Genomic DNA, 22,266 nt, shown 5'->3' on the forward strand with positions numbered 1-22,266 from the left:
CTCGAGGGGAGGTCGAGGGTGAGAAATAGGGCTTGTGCTGATTTGCGTCGGGGAAGGAGTCTGGCAGAACCAGAAACGCGAAAGAAAGGACAGTGTATCGAAGACGACGAGAAGAAGAATCCCAACCCCGAATTGACCCACGCTGGCAGAAGAGAGAGAGAGAGAGAGAGTGACGAGAAGAGGAGTGATGTCGTCCGATATTTTCATCCACGGGGCAGCTGGGAGGAGATGTTGGGGCTGTGGTTCCGCTCGTTTGGCGTGTTTTCAACCATGGAAATTTCAAGGTAAGAAAAAAACTGGCTGGAAGCTCAGGAAAGTCACGGCGATACGGCCCAGGGGCCAGACTTGGTAGTCTGCCGTACGCCCAGAACACGGAGCTTAAACGATGCCTCTGATCTCTGGTGGCGGAGGCGCCCCTGCTAGTGTAATTCTGGTAATCGGCCGGTCAGGAGCGAAGCGGCCGTCCGGGTTGGGGAGCTGTTGATAGGCTGCAGGGTGGGCTCCGTACGCCACTAGTAACAGCGTGACCGATTAACTTCCGGGAGACACTGGCGGGCTAATCAAGTCTCCATCCGCCACTCAGCAGTTTGTCGACGGCTGGGAAAAAAAAAAAGAAATCAGTGTTTCTTCCAGATGCCCACAGAATTCCCGGTAAACGCGATTCAAGTCCATCCTCTTCCTCGCTGCGGACAGGATAGAGAGGATTGGAGCTTACACGTACTTGCAAAGACCAGGACGTCATCCAGCGTAGAGACCCAGGACCGCCGTATCGGTACCGTCACGCCGCCCAACCGTTTTGAATTCTTTGGGGACACTGGTAACGGCGCTAGGCCGCATTGGAGCTCCCTTGAATTCAACCAACCTTGCTAGTCCCAATCGAGCGCGTGCCTGGCCGACCGCCAACCGCCCGAAGTCGAAAATTCGATGCCATCGTCAACTTCATCAAGGGAATCGTGGCCGTGTGAATCGGGCGTCCGGATCAGCTCTCGGCTTTTTTCCTTTCTCTCTTCTTCTTCCGTTCCTTCGTTCTCACTGCTGCAATAGGAATTTAATTTTAGCTGCAATCACCTTCCTCCAAGCAGTCACGACACCCGCCCGCCTTTCCTCCCCTCCTCTTAAGACTCCCACTTCACTGTGACGATACTTGGAGGCCATTTGATGCCCTAGCTTGCTTCATTACAATAGGTATGAGAGGCATGCCCTTGAGCCAGCGTCGCTGATGCTCTGTTGCTAATAACACCTACGGTTCAGATAATATTGAGATACCCCGATCATCCTTCCATTCTTCAGTCTGAGTTGGCAAGAACCCGTTTTACACAATGTACGGCACTTCCACCGGCCCACAGACGGGCATCAACACCCCCCGCTCCTCGCAATCTCTTCGACCACTCTTCCTCTCCCATGGCTCCCTCGAGTTTTCCTTCCTCGTCCCGACCTCTCTTCATTTCCATGCTTCACAGCTGAAGGATGCATTCTCAGCATCTCTTCCCGAACCCACAGATGAACTGGCTCAAGACGACGAGCCGTCGTCAGTCCCCGAACTCGTTGCTCGATATCTAGGCTTTGTCGCACGGCAGGTCGAGGAGGGAGAGGACGATGCGCAGGGTTCATATCTGGAGCTACTCAAGCTCGCCCTCAATGAGTTTGAGCGAGCTTTCATGCGCGGAAATGATGTGCACGCCGTTGCAGGCGCCTTACCAGGCATCACCTCCAAGAAATTGCTGGTGGTAGAAGCCTACTATGCCGCTCGTGCATCAGCCGACAGACCGACCAAACCGCACGATTCGGCGTTGCTCCGGGCTGCTACTGATGGCAACGCAAAGCTCTACAGTGTGTACGGGGGACAAGGCAATATTGAAGAGTATTTTGACGAACTTCGAGAGATTTATTTCACCTATCCATCGTTTGTGGAAGATTTGATCTCTTCATGCGCGGAGCTGCTTCAATCGTTGGCTCGCGATCCCGATGCAATCAAACAATACTCCAAAGGACTGGACATTCTACGATGGCTTCACGACCGTGACTCCCAGCCAGACACCGACTACCTCGTTTCAGCCCCTGTCAGTCTTCCATTGATCGGCCTCGTCCAACTCGCTCATTACACCGCCACCTGCAAGGCAATGGGTAGACAACCGGGCGACATTTTAGACCGTTTCAGTGGTACCACGGGCCACTCCCAAGGAATCGTTACGGCAGCAGTAATCGCAACCGCCACAACCTGGGAATCCTTTGGAAAGGCCGCCAAAACTGCATTAACAATGCTCTTTTGGATTGGGCTGCGAAGCCAGCAAGCCTATCCACGGACGTCGCTAGCTCCCTCTACTCTTCAAGATTCGATTGAGAACGGTGAAGGCGTCCCAACACCCATGCTCTCAATTCGTGACTTGCCCCGCGCCGCCGTCCAAGAGCACATCGACGCGACAAACCAGCATCTGCCGAAAGACCGCCATATTGCCATCTCGTTGGTAAACAGCGCTCGGAATTTTGTCGTCACCGGTCCACCCATTTCTTTGTACGGCCTGAATCTACGACTTCGCAAAGTCAAAGCCCCAACCGGTCTAGATCAGAACCGTGTGCCTTACACGCAACGGAAAGTGCGCTTTGTGAACAGATTTTTGCCAATTACAGCTCCGTTCCATAGCAAATATCTCACTTCTGCTTTTGACCTAATTAAGGAGGATCTCGAGGACATTCGCATCCCAGCCACTTCGCTTCGTATCCCTGTTTATGACACCAATACCGGACTAGACTTGCGCGCAAGCGGCGAGAAGGATATTGTTCCCGCCTTGGTTCGCATGATTACGAGCGATCCGGTGAACTGGGAAAATGCCACCGTCTTCGATAAGGCCACTCATATTATTGATTTCGGCCCTGGTGGGATTTCCGGACTCGGAGTCTTGACTAACCGCAACAAAGATGGCAGTGGAGTTCGAGTTATCCTTGCTGGCTCTATGGATGGAACGAATGCCGAAGTTGGCTATAAGCCTGAACTCTTCGATCGCGACGAGGAGCATGCAGTCAAATACGCAGTAAACTGGGTGAAAGAGTTCGGTCCTCGTTTGGTCAAGACCTCTGTTGGCCAAACGTTTGTCGACACAAAAATGAGCAGATTGCTTGGCGTTCCCCCAGTCATGGTCGCTGGTATGACACCATCTACGGTACCATGGGATTTCGTTGCTGCCACGATGAATGCTGGCTATCAGGTCGAGCTTGCTGGAGGCGGTTATTACAACGCCAAAACTATGACGGAGGCTCTGCACAAAATTGAGAAAGCCATTCCTCCCGGCCGAGGCATCACTGTCAACTTGATTTATGTCAACCCTCGTGCCATGGCATGGCAGATTCCCCTGCTTGGAAAGCTCCGTGCCGATGGAGTCCCCATTGAAGGTCTTACGATTGGTGCAGGTGTTCCGTCTATCGAAGTCGCAAACGAGTATATTGAAACCCTTGGTATCAAACACATTGCCTTCAAACCTGGATCCTTGGAAGCTATTCAGCAAGTCATCAATATTGCCAAAGCAAACCCAACCTTCCCAGTGATGCTGCAGTGGACAGGTGGCCGTGGAGGTGGTCATCACTCCTTTGAGGATTTCCATCAGCCAATTCTACAAATGTACAGCCGTATTCGACGATGCGACAACATAGTTTTGGTGGCTGGTAGCGGTTTTGGTGGCGCTGAAGATACCTATCCATATTTGACCGGTACATGGTCTAGGCAATTCGGCTATCCTCCCATGCCCTTCGATGGATGCATGTTTGGCAGTCGCTTAATGACTGCGAAGGAAGCACATACCTCTAAGGCGGCAAAGGAGGCAATTGCTGCTGCTCCAGGTGTCGATGACAGCCAGTGGGAGAAAACTTATGATGGTCCGGCCGGTGGAGTCATTACTGTTCGCTCTGAGATGGGCGAGCCAATACACAAGCTCGCAACCCGAGGCGTTTTATTCTGGGCCGAAATGGACAAGAAGATCTTTTCTCTCGATAAAGCTAAACGTATTCCGGAACTCAAGAAGCAGCGTGACTACATTATCAAAAAGCTGAATGATGACTTCCAGAAGGTGTGGTTCGGCCGCGACTCGAATGGAAATACCGTTGACCTTGAAGACATGTCGTATGCGGAGGTTGTCCACCGTATGGTTGACCTGATGTATGTCAAGCACCAGTCACGATGGATCGATGATTCATTGAAACGTCTTACCGGCGATTTCATTCGTCGTGTAGAAGAACGTTTCACTTCAGCCGAAGGACAAGCATCACTGCTTCAGAATTATTCTCAGCTCGATAAACCGTACCCTGCAGTGGATGACATTCTTAAAGCATACCCCGAGGCCGCTTCTCAGCTCATTAGCGCTCAAGACGTGCAACACTTTCTACTTCTCTGCCAACGACGAGGTCAAAAACCGGTTCCGTTCGTACCATCTCTTGATGAGAACTTTGAGTTCTGGTTTAAGAAAGATTCCCTGTGGCAGTCGGAAGATCTCGAGGCTGTTGTAGGTCAAGATGTTGGGAGAGTTTGCATTTTGCAAGGCCCAATGGCTGTCAAATATTCCAACACTGTTGATGAACCTGTTAAAGATATCCTTGATGGTGTTCACGTAAACCATATCAAGGGCCTCATCCAGGATGTGTATGATGGCAAAGAATCTAATGTCCCCGTCGTTGAATACTTTGGCGGGCGCTTGCTTCTCGAAAGCGAGGATGACCGTGATATTGATGGCTTGACCGTTGCCGAAGACTCATCCAAAATCTCTTACAGGTTATCGTCATCCCCGTCGGCGAACCTCCCCGATCTTGAGCGTTGGCTACACCTCCTCGCCGGAAAAGCCTACTCCTGGAGGCACGCCTTCTTCACAGCTGAAGTGTTCATCCAAGGGCATCGTTTCCAATCTAACCCAATGAAACGACTTCTCGCTCCCACTCGTGGGTTATACATTGAGATTGCTAATCCCAATCTGCCTCAAAGCACCGTTATCAGTGTTAGAGAGCCCACTCAGTCTGGCAAATCAGTGAAAACGGTGGAAGTACGAATGACCGGCACAAACGAGATTTCCCTGACGCTTTATGAAGGCAGGACGGCTGAAGGCGCTGTTATTCCCCTCGTATTCCAGTTCACATACCACCCTGAAACTGGCTATGCTCCTATTAGGGAGATAATGGATGGACGCAACGATCGTATCAAAGAATTCTACTACCGCATTTGGTTCGCCGAAAAGACCGTTCCGTTTGATACGCCTGCTACCAGCGTGTTTGACGGCGGAGTTAAGACTGTTGTTACCAAGGATATCGCTGATTTCGTCCATGCCGTTGGAAATACCGGCGAAGCCTTCGTTGACCGACCGGGCAAAGAGGTGTTCGCCCCTATGGACTTCGCGATTGTTGTAGGATGGAAAGCGATCACCAAGCCCATTTTCCCTCGCGTCATTGATGGTGATCTTCTCAAATTAGTCCACCTATCGAATGGGTTCCGAATGGTGCCCGGCGCAGAACCACTCAAAGTTGGAGACGTCCTTGAAACTACTGCTCAAATCAACGCGATTATCAACCAAGATTCCGGTAAGATGGTTGAGGTCTGCGGTACAATCAAACGAGATGGGCAGCCCGTCATGCATGTTACCAGTCAGTTCCTTTATAGAGGTGTATACACCGACTACGAGACGACCTTCCAGCGCAAAGAAGAGGTTCCCATGCAAGTTCACCTAACATCAACAAAAGATGTCGCAGTGCTTCAATCCAAAGAATGGTTCCGCCTTGACGATCCTGATGTCGAACTCCTCGGTCAAACTCTCACTTTCCGTCTTCAAAGCACGGTACGATTCCAGAACAAGACGGTTTTCCGAAGCGTGCAGACAATGGGCCAGGTGCTTTTAGAGCTTCCAACAAAGGAAGTCATCCAAGTGGCGTCTGTCGAATACGAGGCCGGAACTTCTCATGGAAATCCAGTTATTGATTACTTGCAACGCCATGGCGAAGCTATCGAGCAGCCTATCCATTTTGAGAATCCAATCCCGCTCAGCGGCAAGACCCCCCTCGTTCTCAAGGCTCCCGCGTCGAACGAAACATATGCTCGTGTGTCCGGCGATTACAACCCAATCCACGTTTCTCGCGTCTTCTCTAGCTATGCCAACTTACCTGGCACCATTACTCACGGCATGTATACCAGTGCCGCCGTGCGAAGCTTGGTTGAAACGTGGGCGGCCGAAAATAACATTGGACGTGTTCGCAGCTTCCATGCGTCGCTCGTTGGTATGGTTCTTCCGAATGACGAGCTCGTTGTTAAGCTTGAACACGTGGGTATGATCGCTGGACGAAAGATTATCAAGGTTGAAACCAGCAACCAGTCGACAGAAGAGAAAGTCTTGCTTGGTGAAGCTGAGGTTGAACAACCCGTTTCTGCTTACGTCTTCACTGGTCAAGGTTCGCAAGAGCAAGGTATGGGCATGGATCTCTACAACTCCAGCCCTGTTGCAGCAGAGGTGTGGGATCGTGCCGACAAGCATTTCCTGGAGAATTATGGTTTCTCTATTATCAACATCGTTAAAAACAACCCACGCGAATTAACAATTCACTTTGGTGGCCCACGAGGAAAAAAGATTCGACAGAACTACATGTCGATGACGTTCGAATCGGTTAACGCTGACGGTACGATCAAATCAGAGAAAATTTTCAAGGAAGTGAATGAACAATCAACTTCCTATACCTACAGATCTCCATCAGGTCTCCTCTCCGCTACCCAGTTCACGCAGCCTGCTCTAACCCTTATGGAGAAAGCAAGTTTCGAAGACATGCGGTCCAAGGGTCTAGTCCAGCGAGACAGTTCGTTCGCTGGACACTCTCTTGGCGAATACTCGGCACTCGCTGCTCTTGCAGACGTAATGCCGATTGAAAGCTTGGTTTCTGTTGTCTTCTATCGTGGATTGACGATGCAAGTGGCAGTCGAACGCGATGATCAAGGCAGATCAAACTACTCCATGTGCGCTGTTAACCCAAGTCGTATCTCCCCAACTTTCAACGAGCAGGCTCTTCAATATGTCGTCGAGAATATTTCTGAGGAGTGCGGCTGGCTATTGGAGATTGTCAATTACAACGTTGCTAATATGCAATACGTTTGTGCCGGAGATGTAAGTTTTCGTCCCATATTACTCTCTGCTTGAGTTCATCCGCTAATTTCTTTACAGCTTCGAGCACTTGACTGCCTAACAAACGTGCTTAACGTTCTCAAAGCCCAGAAGATTGACATCCAGGCGCTAATGAAGACTATGTCTCTCGAAGACGTCAAGGCCCATCTCGTCGAAATTATCAAAGAGTGCAGGAAAGTTACAGAGGCAAAGCCCAAGCCTATTGCTTTAGAGCGTGGTTTCGCGACAATCCCTCTAAGGGGTATCGACGTTCCGTTCCACAGCACTTTCCTTCGCTCCGGCGTCAAGCCTTTCAGATCCTTTTTGCTGAAGAAGATCAACAAGTCGACCATCGACCCAAGCAAGTTGATCGGCAAATACATCCCTAACGTCACGGCACGTCCATTCCAGATTACAAAAGAATATTTTGAGGATGTGTATCGACTCACCAACTCTCCTCGTATTGGACATGTGCTGGCCAACTGGGATAAATATGAGGATCCCCTGGATTCGAAGAATTAAGCAACATACTGTCCTCGAACATCATGGTTTCAACGTTCCCATTTTCAGTTTTTAATATTCCCTGTGCAATGTATGAGTTATAGATGTTCCTAATACAAAATTATGATGCATGTTACCCTTGGTGTTTTTTTTTGTTTATGTTCTTTGAGTGGCTAAAAGGATGTTTCTATGATGTATAGACGAATTAATAGATTTAGGTACCCATTCTTTTGGAGTTGCTTAATTGATAGTTGAATTTGAGAAGCTTCCTATAAATGCCATTCTCACTTTAAAAAAAGAACCGCAATAAAGTTCACAGTAATAGTATGTCATTGAACAAGCTGCAAGCTGGTTTGTTATGGATCTATAATTTCTACATGTTTGGGGGAGTAAAATGATAAGAAAATGCTGATCGAGTCAAATCAACCTTGGCTCCTCAACTCCCTTGAACGTATCCACAGGCCATGTACGAAGCTGACCTTGAGCGAACACTCAATATTTTGGGAACGCGATACAAAAGGGGGGAGAAAAAGTACACAGGGACACAATTTGAGCATAACCAAAGCAAATTTTTAAGAGCCGGAAGATTCGAGATTCGGCGCCGGTCTCACTAACTTATCATTATTATTATAAGCACTGACCTGCTTGACAATGGCAATGAACTTTGGGCCGTTAACTGCGATATCGCCGAGACGAACGCGGAAGATCTTGAGTAAATCGGAGGTCGAGATACCAGTGGATGGGATCGCAGCATGAACCTCAGCGGGGGTGGGGAAGGAGGCAGACACTGCGCCTGGGGCACCACCTGGGCGAACTTCTCAATGTTAGCACAATTTCGGATGGGGGATATATAAGGGGCAGAAACAGAGAGAGACATACCAGGAGGACTACCTGCTCGATTGCCAGCCAATCTGGGCTTTCCAGAAACAGGGCCTGGGCTACCGGCGCGGGAACCAGCTGGTGTGCCTTTCTTCGATGATACGCCGGGTGGGTTGATTTTCAGTTTCTTTGCGATTCCGTTGTCGCTCATTTCTGCGCCGGAAGCTACGCCTCTATCCACATCACTGCCTGAACCCGCGCCGGCGGCTCCTGTGCGGACACGTTTCTTTCCCGCTGGTTTGGTGGCATCTTTACGCTGGGAGGCTGGAACAGCGGTAGTCGAAGTCGCGGAGGGGGCTGGAGACATCGGTCTTGAGCCAGGTTTTGACGCATAAGCAGACAAAGACTGAGGCATATGTTTGTTCTTGACTTTCTTGCGCGGGGTGTCTGTACCGCTGGCGTCTGAACCGTTTGGAGAACCAGGGCGTTTCCTTATTTGCTGTGCGGGACCTTTTTTCAACGGATCTGCGAGCCTTTGCTGTTCAGCCAGAGTGCTTGTACCCTTCGTCGAAAACGCAGAAGCTTTCACTGCTTCTTTCTTCGTTTCTTCTTCCGCTATTTGGCGTTCGACTTCACAGTCATCTCGTGCGCTAAATCGCGCAATTGATTAGACTACCCTCATAATGGTAGCGAAAGGTACCAAAGAACTTACTTCATCTGCCGACGAGGGATAGCATTACGAGCCACTGCCGTAGTCGAAATCTATCACGAACGCTGAAGAGCTTTCCGGACTTGCTTCCCAAATTCCTTCAGCGCCTCTTTCTCTCTTCGTTCCTGGTTCTCCTCGGCGTCGTAATCCTTTTCATCTCGTAAATCGAATACATTAGCCTTGAGCTGATCCCTTTTGATTCGCTTCTCTGCCAACTTGGCCTCCTCGTCTTCTTCCACAACCACGTGTTCTTCATCGTCTGCGAATCTATCCTCCTCAAAATCCATGTCATCGCCTTCTCCACCTTCACCAATACCGGTCGAAACGACCCTTCCTGTATAGACTTTGCGTTGTTGCGCGAACTTTGCCAATTCTTTTTCCTCCCTTTGAGCCTGTTCCTTTTCCATAAACCACCGCGGGTCTTTGATTTTCTTAGACATGTATTTCTCAGCCTCTTCGATGGTGAGGGCTTTGAACGGATTTTTTGCATTGAACTTGTACCACTTGTCTATCGGCACCATTCGCATTTTGCCCGTACTTTCTAAAACAAACATTGCGTATGTCTCCGACATGGCGGCTTCGTATTTGCCAGTCCAAGAGTTTTTATTATCGAAATCCTCCAAATGCCATGGCAGCGCTTCTTCGTACTTCACTCGAGCTTTCGCGATCTCGCCTGGAGTCATCTCAGCTTTGAACACCTGTTGGATGCGCTGCTTCGGGGCATTTGTGCGCTTGACGACACCAGAGGCCGACGGAGCAATTTGGGCCAAATTCTCTTCGCGTTCCTTAGCCCTGGCGGCCTTTTTCGCCTCCAACGCCTCCCGATCAGCTTCAGAAAAACCTCCATCCCGTGGCTCTTTTTGTCCATTTTCTTGCCTATCGACTGCAGTTTGTTCCGTAGAAGCTCTTGGATCCCGGCGTTGTAGTCTGACGGGACGAGTAAACTGCGATTCGTCTCGAGGGTCGATGTTCTTCTTCGATATGAACTTAGCCACATGATGCTTTAAATGTTCTCTTAATGCCCGCTTCGTGGTGACCAGGGGGAAATCAACGTATTGCGGAGAGAGAAGAGGCCCGCTGAACCCATTAACAGTCATATCATCTGCGCTTGGGGTTGGCGCTGGCTTCGGAGCAGATGGTGCTTGCTGAGGTTTCAAAGGGTGCTGGAGTGGCGGGCGCGGTCTCCCATTAGGAGCTGGAGTGCCATGCGATCTTTGGGCCTGCTGGGGTGGAATCTGCCGTTTCTTTGGACGCACTAATGGATCTGCGGGCTTGGGCCGACGGACTTTGATAAAAGGTCCATCACGGCCGGTGGGAGGTGTGCGGCCGGGCGGACCGGTCGGGGGTACAGAGCTCATGTCGCCGAAAAATTGTCAAGCAAATGAAAAGACGATGGCTTGGAAAACTGATCGACAATAAGGGAGGCCCTAGTGATCGGGACCTAGTTGACTTGACGGAAGAGAAATTCCCAAGAACAAACAATGCGATGCGACGCGATGCCGGGCCAGGGTAGCAAAACAACCCGAGCTCTAGGGGAACAGGAAAGAAGCAGCAGATCGAGACAAGGGCAGAGTCAGCAGCGCCATGTACGAGCCTTTGTAGCTGAGATATCCCTGGGGTTCCCGGTGATGCAGCAACTCGCACGGAAGACTCTCAAATGCAGAAGAAGCGCTGAATCGAGCGATGAGGTCAGGCGGCCTTGGCACTGCTTAGTAATGAGCTTATGTAACTAACATATCTCCTGGCTTCCGAGTCCGACATATCAATTGCTGTGCAGAGTGCTCTGGTTAGTATTATCTGTAGCCAGGATGAATGATCACAATTGTTCGCCAATTTTCCAGCCTGGCGGTTATATCCGCACAGACAGCATATCCGGCGTCACCGATGCGTCAGGAGAGTGTTGGCCGGTCGTTACTTTCCGTTTGTCTTACCTAATCTGGACAATCAATGTGATATCCCATTGACGACAGGCGATGATGATGCTCTCTGAATTGGATCCTGTGATAGCACGTGTTGCTGACGTCGGGCATGACTCAGAAGCCCTATATCTAGCCCTGCTCTTCTCTTCAGTTCACACAGTGTGAACACCTTTTTCTTTTCCTATATCAAATCCTTCTCTGGCTCTTAAACCAGTCTCCGCATCTCTATTCGCTTATCGCATCCGCTCACAGTCAGCTCGTCTTGGTTTCGAATATTGGATCGTACTCAATATCACCAAACGCCTGCCTGGAACGCTCCCTCTACCCATCTTCCAAATCTGTACTCTGCTACCATGCCTCATAGTGTGGCAGATCAGACCGATAAACCCATGAAGCGCTTGAACTGTGCCTCCAAGCACCGGGAAATGAATAACTGGGAAGGAAAAGACACAATTGCATATCTTTCAGAATCCTCCAAGGAGAATTTTCTTAGTCTTCCGGATGAAGCTCATGCACGTTTGCAGCTTGCTAGTGCACAGCTCAACTCCCAAAATTCAGCTGCCCAACGGCTTCTAGTTGGAAAATTGCAGCCTCTCAAAATATCCGCTGTCGAACAGTATGAGCTGGCTCGTTATAGAATTGATTGGCCATCTCCAACCGCCGAAAAGCATGTTGCCGTTTTACCTCCTCGTCGCAAGCCTAGCAACACCGTGCTCGCTAGAATTCGATACAATAAAACTAAAGAAGACTATATGGAATACCTCTGGGCTCAAGTTCCCCGCTGGGAGATATCAAGCGGTCATCTAAAGAGACGAGAAGCTACTCGAGTCAGACTCGTCAAATACGCAGCCAAAGCCGTCAGGGAACGCATGAAGGAATTAGGCCCTGCAAACCTCTACGTTCACAGTGCCATTACAGTGCTTTGGGAGTTTCCGTGCCGGTTTCGCGGTCCCCCTCGTCTGAGATGGACCTCGTTGTTGTCACCAAGGAGGTCCCCTTCGACACTCGATACTGAACTCCCCCATATTTTGGAGCAAGCCTACATTTCGGCGGGATATAACGTGTACTTAGTTGGGGGTGAATCGACCATTCTCACTGTCTGGGAGAAACACAGCACCGAGTCTTCAGAAGCGATTCCACTCTACAACATCCACTTTTCGAGCGTTGCACTGAAAATGCGCACTACCCACCTTTTGCGCTGCTACAGGGCTTGCGACGATCGAGTTTACGAGTTGGGAGTTTTCATCAAGCACTGGGCTCATGCTCGCCAAATCGACGACCCGAGAAACGGCACTCTGCCATCATTCTGCTACATCTTAATGCTCCTCCACTATTTGATGAACGTCGTGAAGCCGCCCGTTATTCCAAATCTACAGCTTTCAAATATTGGCCTCCGCAATTTGGAATGGGTTGAAGGCCACGAGACATTTTTCTGGGATAATTTCGAAGAAATCGCCAAAGCTTCCCGCAAAGGAAAACTAACTTGCAACCACCAGCCTGGTGCAGAGCTACTCCGCGGCTTTTTCACCTACTATTCGCCCAAGGAGTATAATGGCAACTATCGATTTTCCCGGTTTCCTAAATTCAATTGGAAATACCACGTTGTATCGGTTCGTAGCCCTGGTCTGACCCTCAAAGAGCAGAGAAACTGGGACACGTTTAATTTCCGCCCGGATGGTACTCGAAGTTGGCACTTCCTCGCCATCGAGGACCCCTTCAACCCGAACAATAATATCACGAAAGACATCAACGCGGAGACCGTGTATCTCATCAGAGAAGAATTTGAACGCGTGAATATGATCATGAATCAGGCGCGGTACATTTCGGGATTCGGCTGGGAGTGGGTTAACAGCAACGGCCTAGCCGGCGAGGACGTCTTTGATGACCGGCTTGCTCCTATTCTTGCGCTCCAAAACTGAGGTCTCTACAAATTCAGTGATGGTGTTTCGCAGACGGCGATTTTCCATCGAGCTCGCTAGGTGCTCGCAGTTGTGCTTTTTAACACCGGTATCCGATTTTCCCACGCAACTTGACACGATTTACGTACCCTGGCTTTCTGCTGTTTTGTGATCTTTATGGGCTATTATTTTTTTCATATTTCTTGAGCTGCATACATTACAAGGATAGGGGGATAATGCTTTCATGACGACTGGAAACCTTTTATAAAAAATTGAGAAGAATGGGGTGAGTTTGCAGGATGGGAACTTTTACGCTGCCAACTGTGTACCCTGCTGGCTTTCTATTCTTCTCACAAATGACATTGTTACTGCCTGAAGATGGTTCATTCAGTTCTGCACTGTTCTCTTCCAAAACACAAATCTTGCCGTTGGAATGCTGGTTGGATGCAATAGTTTACCTCAACAACGATAGCACTGACCAGAACATTTTAGCAATGGGACTGTTCAAAAATACCTCCAAGTTAATCACGATAGAAGCATACAGAGAAAGTACCAAATCGTTAACATGCAGGCATTAGGCATATATCATGGATTTCGTTATATCAAAAGCACATTCCACGTCAGGGAGTTTTCTTTGTCCCTCTATCTTCAGATTGTTTCTTCTCCTCAGCCTGCTTCTCTCTTGCCTTGTTCCACTGCTCCCACCAACTCCTCATCCCCACGAAATCATACCCAGAGCCCTCCAACTTCTGCTGATCACAAACAAACCACTCCTTCCCCCCACCACACTCCTTTTCATACGCATTCAAACTCACACCCTCCCACTCATGCGTCTTCAAGGCTTGAAACAAAGCCACCGTCCCTATCGGCGGGTGAAATCGCTCCGCATCGACAAACACGCTCACCGAAATGCCAAGTTCTAGCTTGTCATTGTTGGGATGCTGGTTGCGGTACGGGTGGGAGGTGAAGCTTGCATCGACCACGCGTAGATCCCGTTTTGGAGGCATGTTGCGGCGAACAATAGTCGTGGGCGAGATCCAAGATACGACGCCGAAAATGTCGACGATGTAATTGCGTCTTGGAAGGGGGCGAGGGGGGTGGAAGAGGGTGTGGATGGGAAGAAGGTTGGGATTCCGAGTCATAGAAAGAGCCCTGGAGTGATTCCGGGGCCCTTTGGGTGGAGGATTTGCGGCAGTCGGCCATGCTTGTTCGGGAAGAGTACTGCGGCGTGGTATGGGGGGAGACTGGGGGGTTGATTCGTTTGATTTCGGGGTCAGGCTTCTGGTACCAGCTCCGGGCAGGGAGTGTTCCCGCTCAACTTCTAGAAGGCTATTGGAATCGAGCATTTCTGCGTCACTAAGAACATCTTCAAAGGAATCGCGAGCTGGAGGTGCCGTTTCGACGTTCAGTGGCGGTGGTGCAACTTGTTCAATCTCGAGGTCTGGCTTCGAATCGAGCTTCGAACGCTTCGTCTTCTTGATTTCCAACAATTCGCCATCCTGCTCATCTAGGGGTCTTTTCCTGTCCACTACTGTCACCGTTTTCACAATCGGTACACCCCTTTCAACCGCCTCGTACCTCCGCTTGTCCAATTGATCTCCAGTATCTATTACACAGAACCGTATTATATCGAGGAAAGCCACCAGGCCTGACTCTTTTCCTTTATCACTCTCATCGTTATCAGGGCCCGCGATCCTTTGTGCTCTTCTGATTTCGAAACTTTGTATTGCAAGCACAGCACCCGGAGTGACTTCGCCGACGGACACAAAGTAGTGCAGCTCCCGCTTCAGCAGGGCTTGAATAAGCAGTTCTCCATCACTTAAGAACACGCGATATGACTTGTGTGTCACGGGCTGTTCCCTTTCCGTATCGCCCGACGCTTCCAACACGTACTGTGCCGCCGGGGCGCACGTATCGTCGTCGACGCGAGACCGTGAAAGTATGATAGGGACTTCAATCACGCGTTCAACGCGTAAGATGAGCTCGGGCGGGTGGTAGCCTGTGCGTAGAAGCTCCGCGACGCATGGTAGGATTCGTGGGTATGCGATCGGGGTAGAGGCGCACTCCTTTGCGCAGTGTTAGTCTAGGGGCAAGGCTTCGAAAATAGACCAAATGTATCATGCGGAAGATTTCAGACCATATCAATTGACCCGGAGAATCCATGACAATGGGTCTTCCATTGCAACTAGGTTTATTCGTTCTGCGGATTAGTGTTGGGAGCAGTTGTTAGGCCATGGTTTGCGGTGATGAATTTGTGCGAGCAGCTCGCGAGTTTGCATTTGGTTCACTGCAGAATACAGAGTAGATAGAAACAAATGTCAGAATGGTCTTCTCCAATGTGTGAATTGATATCATTTGCTTCAGTGGACTCAATCCCTCTTAGGCTGACTAACAAACAATCCTCCACCTCTAACGTCTTAATAACCACCATCCGCCAGTACAAATTTACACAAATGCATATTGAAACGCCTGCTGGGTAAATCTCAAGAATGTGGGTTTGGAGGATAGCTCAAGGCGAGGTTTCCATTTGCTGATGATTCGTCAATTCCTGTCCAGCATGCTGCCACTCTTCCCCCTCCCTTAAACTCCCTTGGTTATTCCCCTTTAGAAACACTGTATGAGCGTCGTGCACGAGTTAAGGCCACCATCATCCCCCCTGCGGTTGCCAGATCACAGCCTTGATGAATAGGCATGGCCGGGCCAGCACATCGCGCTCCAGACTTTCTCGGCCATCTCTAGCATGTCCTCTCTGTTAAACACCAAATCACCCTCGCCCGCACTAGGTTTCCGGAGCATCAACTGCTCAAAAGGGATAGTAATCCCATCTCCAGCTAGTTATCTAAACTTGCATGTATTGCACACGATTCCGGTAGTCATATAACTAGATAGACAGTTTTTGATTTGGTAGACTGATCCTCCATAGATAGAGAAGTCGGACCAATTCATATATAGATATCCGTCTCCCTACTAGGTTATTTCACCTAGTCTAACAGTCGTAGATCTCTCGCACGTCAATCAGCACCGCTCTCATCGTCCATGTACCCCCTAGAAATTCAATTGTCAGTTACATCAATATCAAGGGCTGTCAGAAAAAGATGGAGCTCACTCAAAATACCGCGTGATGAGCACTGGATAGCATTAGTGATGAGATTTCGATGCCTGTTAGGGCAATCCCAGAAGCTAATCGTATACTCCTTGAGGAGGTTGGTCAGTGTGGTCTAGGAGCGATTATATATCCTTGGACATCTATGGCCTCCTCTTTGCCGGCACACTCTTCAAGGCAACACACTTAAAGCGTAAGCCGTTCGAAGGCACGTCTCATGTGCTTGATGAATCATATCATCCGTGAAGGCATGAACTTCTCACCGCAGTTTTTGTTTCGCGATTTGTTGCTGCACATACAACATGAAAACGGCGGCGACCATCATGGATACTGCGATTAGAACCTGCGTCTTCCAGAACGTTCCTGTCGCCAAATTATTCAGTGCACCGGCCACCGGATTACCCACGAGGACTCCCAACGCCGCTGCTGCCCACGCCATTCCCATCCATGTCCCCACGACATTTTTATCCGGGCATACCAGGGGGATAACAGCGGGCACGAGAACTGCCAGCGGGGTGATGAAGATCCCCAGAAGCACTACCCAGACAATGAATGGAGCCACGCTTGTTATCCCTAACCATCCAAAGAGTAGGATGGTAGATATGACAGTAAATGCAAGCAGCATTTCCGGCACTCCAAATTTTTGAATTGTCAGCACAGCCAGAATGCGCCCAAACACCGATGCTGAATTCGTGATGACAAGCAGATAAAAGGCCAGCTCACTGGAGGTCCCTAACTTGAATTGTGCAAAGGTGGGAATGATGAAAAATGGGACCCAATATGCAGTAAGCATGAAGAACAAGGATAGGCAAAACGATACGAAAACTGGCTCCTTTAATGCCCGCATGTCGAATAGTGATACGTTTCTACTCTCCTTCCGCGCCGCTGTCGCTGCCTCCCTGGTACGCGGGAGCATGATCGCCAACGCTACCATGAGCTCAAACAGTGTAAGAAACCCAAGGATGCGGGTTACCCAAGCAAATCCCATGCGAGGCAGTAGTTGAACAAAAACAATTGGGTAGATAATCCCACCTATGGCAGTGCCCGTTGTCACAAAGCAAATGGCCAGGGTACGGTTCCTCGAGAAGCAGGATGCAATAAGGGCGATGCTTGGGGTATATAGAATCGCACTTCCCAGGCCGATGCAAAACCCCTGGGCCAACAGTACCTGATAAAACTTCGTGCAGAGGCTGAGCATCATCACGCCAAAGACAGTGAGGAAGGCGCCGGATAGTAGGAGCTCACGGATGTAGCCGCGATCGTAGATGGGACCGGAGACTATCCCGCCCAGAATGAGCAGAACAGCCTCCACCGTGCCGATCCAGGCGATGGCGCTGGAAGAAGTGGAAGAGAGAAGCTCGGTCTCATAATAGCTGTGATAGGAGCCGTATGCCCCCAATAAGCCCCTTGAAGGAATATCAGCATGAACCGCGGTGCGGTACGACTGTCCGTTTTCAGACCCCGGGGAATATATTTACCATGTTGCCGTGTAGACGAGAAACGCACCCACAGCCTGCAGCCACGCCGCTGCGCCCTCGTGAGGGAGTTCACTTTCGAGTTGCTGTGCCATCGAGGCATACTTCTGGCTCGGGCGGGGATCAACATCTGGGACGGCTGGCAGTCCCTGGAGCTCCGAGCTCGTCATCACAGAAGGGATGAGGAATGATAAAAGTTTTCCGAGATCACTTGAGACGAGGATTTGAAGTGAAAAATATATAAAGTTGCTAAAGGCTGTGGCTCTTGCGTGAGGTTCTGTCGTCCCAGAAGAATTCCGTTGTCGGTTGAAATGTTGGAGACCTCATTCCCTATTGGCCTCGTTAGCTTGTTATCGCGAACTCGGAGTGTTGACCAGTGATGATCAAGGGCATGACGGCTGGACAACGCGAATGCGAGGGAAAATACGAGAGAAAAATCCAGTTCTTGTGTTCTAATCAGCTTTGTGTAGTTGAACTATTGACCAGGTTTAGAAGATTTCAACAATTTTCTCTTCCTCATCCTCCTGGGGCGCCTGGCCCAGGGCTTTGGCTCTGGCGCTCTCCATTTCCTGCGCAGACTTATCTTCCTCTCCTTCCTCGTCGCGCATGAGGACCTGCACTAATCGATCGCATCCATCCCTGACATTCTCATCTTCAACATGCAAGTGGCATTCCCGGATCAGCGGATAGACCTGAATGTCTCTCATCAACTTCCTCCCCTCCTTCGTGGTTGTCAGCAGTAGCAAAGTCTCCAGGTGGGTCACGATAATCTCCGGATCGCTATCCCGCTCCTTGTCTGGTGGTAAGAGCTGTAGATCTGGCAACATCGCCGCGCTTTCTTCGTCGTCGAATTCTTCAGGTCCCGCGAGGGGCAGCAGGATATAAGGAAGAAGGTTGATATGCGACCCTGATACCAGACTCGGATGTGCGGGAACTTCAAACGCAACATTTTTAATCGTTGACGCCACGCCTCTTCTCCGAATGTGACTGCGATGCTCTGTGAAAACGGTGAGCTTGGTGATTGGTATTACCGAATCGTACTCCTGCTCCGTTATGAAGTATGACCGGCCTTCTTCGTACTTTGAAATATCCGCGAAGAAATATGCAAGATAATCATAGTTGGTCTCGTTCGATTTGTTGAGCCCACCTTCATCGCCCTTGACGAAGCAGTCCATTAACTGATCCATGGCCTTGGGAGACCCGGAGACTCCAGTCGGCACAGCCCGCGTTAGGGTGATTATCCGCTTTAGACTCTCGGATTTGGCCATATTGGCAAGGGAGCATCGTTATCTCGCTCGCGCAGGGTTCTTTTACATTCTACCGTTTCAATCTAATCAGCGCAAAGCACAAGGTGGAAGAAATAGCCAAAAGGACGGCTTCAAGAGCCGGTAGGATAGGTACCTACATACGGTCACTTTGGCTAGTAACGTCTCCAGGAAGACATCGTCTTCAGCAAGGAGCTTTAAGATTTCTTCATCTCCCCGACAGATTAACCAATATTGCGAGCGCATTCTTCGCGATAGGCTATCCGCATCGAAAAAGATCAGCTATCTTATCCTCTGCAATCTGGAGCCCGAACATACCGTATAGTCGCGCGCGAGAAGTTTGAGGTCGAGGACCGGTAGAAACTGCCGTCTCTTGAACAGGGAGGGTTCCGACGTAGAGTATCCGACTAGGTGGTCGCATGCTAGAGAAGTTCAGTACAGAGCAGAAGAGGCACACGGTGAATTCTACCGATCTGTCGGATCTGTGCATTCCCATGGTGCAGGAACTCAACGAGCTGCGGGCATGGGCGTTAGCGAAGATGTAAAGGGGGATAGGGCCACGGGCAGCCGTACTTCTTCCAGCTCGGTCGGCATATTAGTAGATTAAATCAATACTGCTTGTAGAAGCTGCCTGCGTAGAAAAGAACGTCAACAGTAAAAAGCTCATGACGAAAGTCCCGCTGAAAGAAAATTGATTCCCCGCGATCCCGGGTTCTATAATGCCGACCGCCCGCCCAACTCTCGCCATTCTATAGCTACATGAAGAGTCCAGGATCGAACAAGACACGCCTGGAGACGAACGCGGAAGCACTTGTCTTTGATGCTTCAATTGAGCTCCTTTGATATTCCTCTAGGCCCAATCTGGTCAAAGGTAATCCATTTCCAGTGCGCGATCGCCTCCTGAAAGAGTTCCTGGCATCGATCAGCGAAGAAGGATGGGATGGCCTGTTGGTCGCCTTATCATCGAACCATCATTGGCTGGCGGGTTATTCGAATCATGGCCGCTTTTAGCGATCCAACCCCGTTTTAGGGGAAGCTCCAAAACGGTCCCAAGACGGCCTGCTCTTTGAAGGATGAAGGAGGCGACGGAGACCTGAGTCGCGCCCGTTCTCAAATCGGGCCTCTTCTGACAATGGAGTTTCATTCAATGAAGCCGGTCGACGGCCTTCGAACGACGGAATTCATCCATGCATGATGCATCCTCCCGCCCGGAACATGGATCCCGGAAGCAAGGCTCGACTAGCTAGTGACAACCAAGGGGCTCCCCATTGAGACTATTATTGTTGGCAGGCGGTGTGAACTGTCAAATGGCATGGCCCTATATTTAGCCGTCTGGCCCTGCATCGGCCCCGCTGCCGCTTGAACTTTGGTGTCTGTCTCTCCGTTGTTTTTCGGCACTCCTGTTCTACAAGATGGCTTCTCCCGATGCGAAGGACCGGTTACAACCAGCCGGGTTACTTGAGATCCCCGTTGTATGACTGTCTCTCCAGAGTTACCGTCTTGGACTGCAGGCTAACCAATCCCCCATGGGTGAAAGGACGATAATTGGCTGGGCGAGCCAGATTTCGAAGCTGACTTGTAAGACTTGATCTGATCACAAAGTAGCAGCTCTTGCTGCTAACTGGGGTTGCTTGTTGGGTCGATGTAGCTACAGCGATACAACATCATTGCACTCGGAAATATATGCGTATCGCTTCGAAAACGGTCGACGATATCACGCCTATAAGGACGGGGCATATTGGTACGACGAGCCCTATACGGACAAGGCAAATTCTCTAACCGGGTACCTGGGTTGGTAGGGGTCCAAACGATGAACAACAAAATGAGCAGCTTGATATTGCGTAAGAGCTGTCCTTCCATAGTCACACGCGTGCGCTAATCCTATCAGCCATCACATGTTCTCTCTATTGCTAGGCGGAAAACTGCTTCTTGCGCCGGTCAACAAAGACACTCAGGTGAGTCGGGTATTGGCTGTGCATAACCGTGGGTTTGCATTGATGTCAAAAACAGCGAGTTCTAGACGTTGGGACTGGTACTGGTTCGGTAAGTGATAGCCGACTTATTGGCATTTGTGAAATATGTATTAACAATTCCCGAATAGTGGGCGATGCAAGTATCCATAGTATCACCTGATGTTAGATAAGGCGAAGATCCTAACGGTGGGAGACTAGGGACTTTGCCGACGAGTATCCTTCTGCCGAAGTCACAGGCACCGATTTGTCGCCCATCCAGCCATCCTTTGTTCCACCAAATGTTAGTTTCGAAATCGAGGATGCCACGGAAGAATGGACTTATCCGCCAAACCATTTCGACCTAATCCATACACGCGCGCTATATGGGGCTATTGCCGATTGGCCTGAGTTCTACAAGAGAGTTCTATCGTATGGCCGACTCCGCACACGATATTTTAGAACTTTTCTAACTTTGCACTGAAATAGGCATCTAAAACCCGGCGGCTGGTTTGACCAACTAGAAATGTCAATCCAGTTTCAATCCGATGACGGGAGCGTCAAGGACGACCATATACTCTCCATTTGGTCCAGAACATTCACCGAAATCGGAGAAAAGCTCGGAAAGACATTCCGAATCGCAGAGCTGGCCAAGGGATATATGGAAGAAGCGGGCTTTGAGGAAGTTACCGAAGTGAAATTTAAACTTCCTGTCGGGGGGTGGAACAGTGATAAGCATTTGAAGGACCTTGGCCGGTGGAACCTAATCCATTGTGAGCAAGGCATCGAAGGATGGGCGATGGCCCTCCTAACGAGGGTGTTGAAGGTGAGGTCAATCTATGTGATGAGGATCATCGCTGGCTAATTCGTGATACGCAATACAGTGGTCCTTTGACGAAGTCATGACTTTCCTTGCTCAGATGAGAGTTGGGCTCCGAGATCCCAAGGCGCATGCGTACTTCAATGTGTGGGTGCTTCCAATATCTATTTCATCCGTTGGTACTATCCTTATCGGCTAACAACTGGATTCAGGGTTGGCGTCTATGGCCGAAAACCGTCCCAATAGATGCACGAGGCAGAGACGCATAAGGCTGTTTGTTCCTGATACTGTCCCTCACAATCTCAACGGGGTTGCATTGATCACGGGTTACACCCTGATCGGCCGCTTATCGGCCTATCGTTCATTATACCGATTCACTGTTCCACAGCTGGTCGCGGTGCTCAAGCCGCGTAGACGAGGTAGCGGGTTGCATTTCTACGTATGTAATACAGTTTGCCGGGGTTCCGATTCTCAATACTATTTATTAGAAGCTCACATGGTCAGCCGAGCTGTGTTTCTCATTCGTGCGGTGTAAAGTTGAGTCGGCTGCTGAAAGACTATATGAAGCCGACGGGGAGACTCCAGGTGCGCGAAGCTCATCGTTGGCATCCGGTAGCGCAGGCTGGCAGCACCCATGCCAGGTCTATTGTTGATATTGGTAAAGAAAAAAAAGCCGTAAGCATCCAAATTAAT

General features: G+C 49.9%; 7 protein-coding genes across 7 annotated transcripts; 3 read left to right on the top strand and 4 right to left on the bottom strand.

Moving 5' to 3' along the window:
• Positions 1 to 1,319: 1,319 nt before the first annotated feature.
• On the top strand, positions 1,320 to 7,637 carry UREG_02554 (fatty acid synthase beta subunit dehydratase; the record flags this gene model as incomplete). The annotated part of the gene is made up of 2 exons (XM_002542992.1): positions 1,320 to 7,118; positions 7,176 to 7,637. The coding sequence occupies 2 exons, from the start codon at positions 1,320 to 1,322 to the stop codon at positions 7,635 to 7,637; spliced, it is 6,261 nt and encodes a 2,086-aa protein (XP_002543038.1).
• Positions 7,638 to 8,188: 551 nt separating this feature from the next.
• Positions 8,189 to 10,241, bottom strand: UREG_02555 (uncharacterized protein; the record flags this gene model as incomplete). The annotated part of the gene is made up of 3 exons (XM_002542993.1): positions 8,189 to 8,421; positions 8,496 to 8,960; positions 9,209 to 10,241. 3 exons carry the CDS (start codon positions 10,239 to 10,241, stop codon positions 8,189 to 8,191), a joined length of 1,731 nt encoding a protein of 576 aa, XP_002543039.1.
• Positions 10,242 to 11,416: 1,175 nt separating this feature from the next.
• On the top strand, positions 11,417 to 12,982 carry UREG_02556 (uncharacterized protein; the record flags this gene model as incomplete). The annotated part of the gene is made up of 1 exon (XM_002542994.1): positions 11,417 to 12,982. One exon carries the CDS (start codon positions 11,417 to 11,419, stop codon positions 12,980 to 12,982), a length of 1,566 nt encoding a protein of 521 aa, XP_002543040.1.
• Positions 12,983 to 13,581: 599 nt separating this feature from the next.
• UREG_02557 (uncharacterized protein) lies at positions 13,582 to 15,141 on the bottom strand (the record flags this gene model as incomplete). Its single annotated transcript, XM_002542995.1, has 2 exons — positions 13,582 to 15,027; positions 15,112 to 15,141. The coding sequence occupies 2 exons, from the start codon at positions 15,139 to 15,141 to the stop codon at positions 13,582 to 13,584; spliced, it is 1,476 nt and encodes a 491-aa protein (XP_002543041.1).
• Positions 15,142 to 16,323: 1,182 nt separating this feature from the next.
• UREG_02558 (uncharacterized protein) lies at positions 16,324 to 16,911 on the bottom strand (the record flags this gene model as incomplete). Its single annotated transcript, XM_002542996.1, has 1 exon — positions 16,324 to 16,911. One exon carries the CDS (start codon positions 16,909 to 16,911, stop codon positions 16,324 to 16,326), a length of 588 nt encoding a protein of 195 aa, XP_002543042.1.
• Positions 16,912 to 18,027: 1,116 nt separating this feature from the next.
• On the bottom strand, positions 18,028 to 18,807 carry UREG_02559 (uncharacterized protein; the record flags this gene model as incomplete). The annotated part of the gene is made up of 1 exon (XM_002542997.1): positions 18,028 to 18,807. The coding sequence occupies one exon, from the start codon at positions 18,805 to 18,807 to the stop codon at positions 18,028 to 18,030; it is 780 nt and encodes a 259-aa protein (XP_002543043.1).
• Positions 18,808 to 20,216: 1,409 nt separating this feature from the next.
• On the top strand, positions 20,217 to 21,772 carry UREG_02560 (uncharacterized protein; the record flags this gene model as incomplete). The annotated part of the gene is made up of 8 exons (XM_002542998.1): positions 20,217 to 20,276; positions 20,342 to 20,382; positions 20,604 to 20,645; positions 20,693 to 20,759; positions 20,825 to 20,847; positions 20,976 to 21,185; positions 21,243 to 21,579; positions 21,638 to 21,772. The coding sequence occupies 8 exons, from the start codon at positions 20,217 to 20,219 to the stop codon at positions 21,770 to 21,772; spliced, it is 915 nt and encodes a 304-aa protein (XP_002543044.1).
• Positions 21,773 to 22,266: the final 494 nt, after the last annotated feature.

This window comes from Uncinocarpus reesii, genomic scaffold, assembly GCF_000003515.1.
Source record: "Uncinocarpus reesii 1704 scaffold_1 genomic scaffold, whole genome shotgun sequence".
NCBI classification, from domain to species: Eukaryota; Fungi; Ascomycota; class Eurotiomycetes; order Onygenales; family Onygenaceae; genus Uncinocarpus; species Uncinocarpus reesii.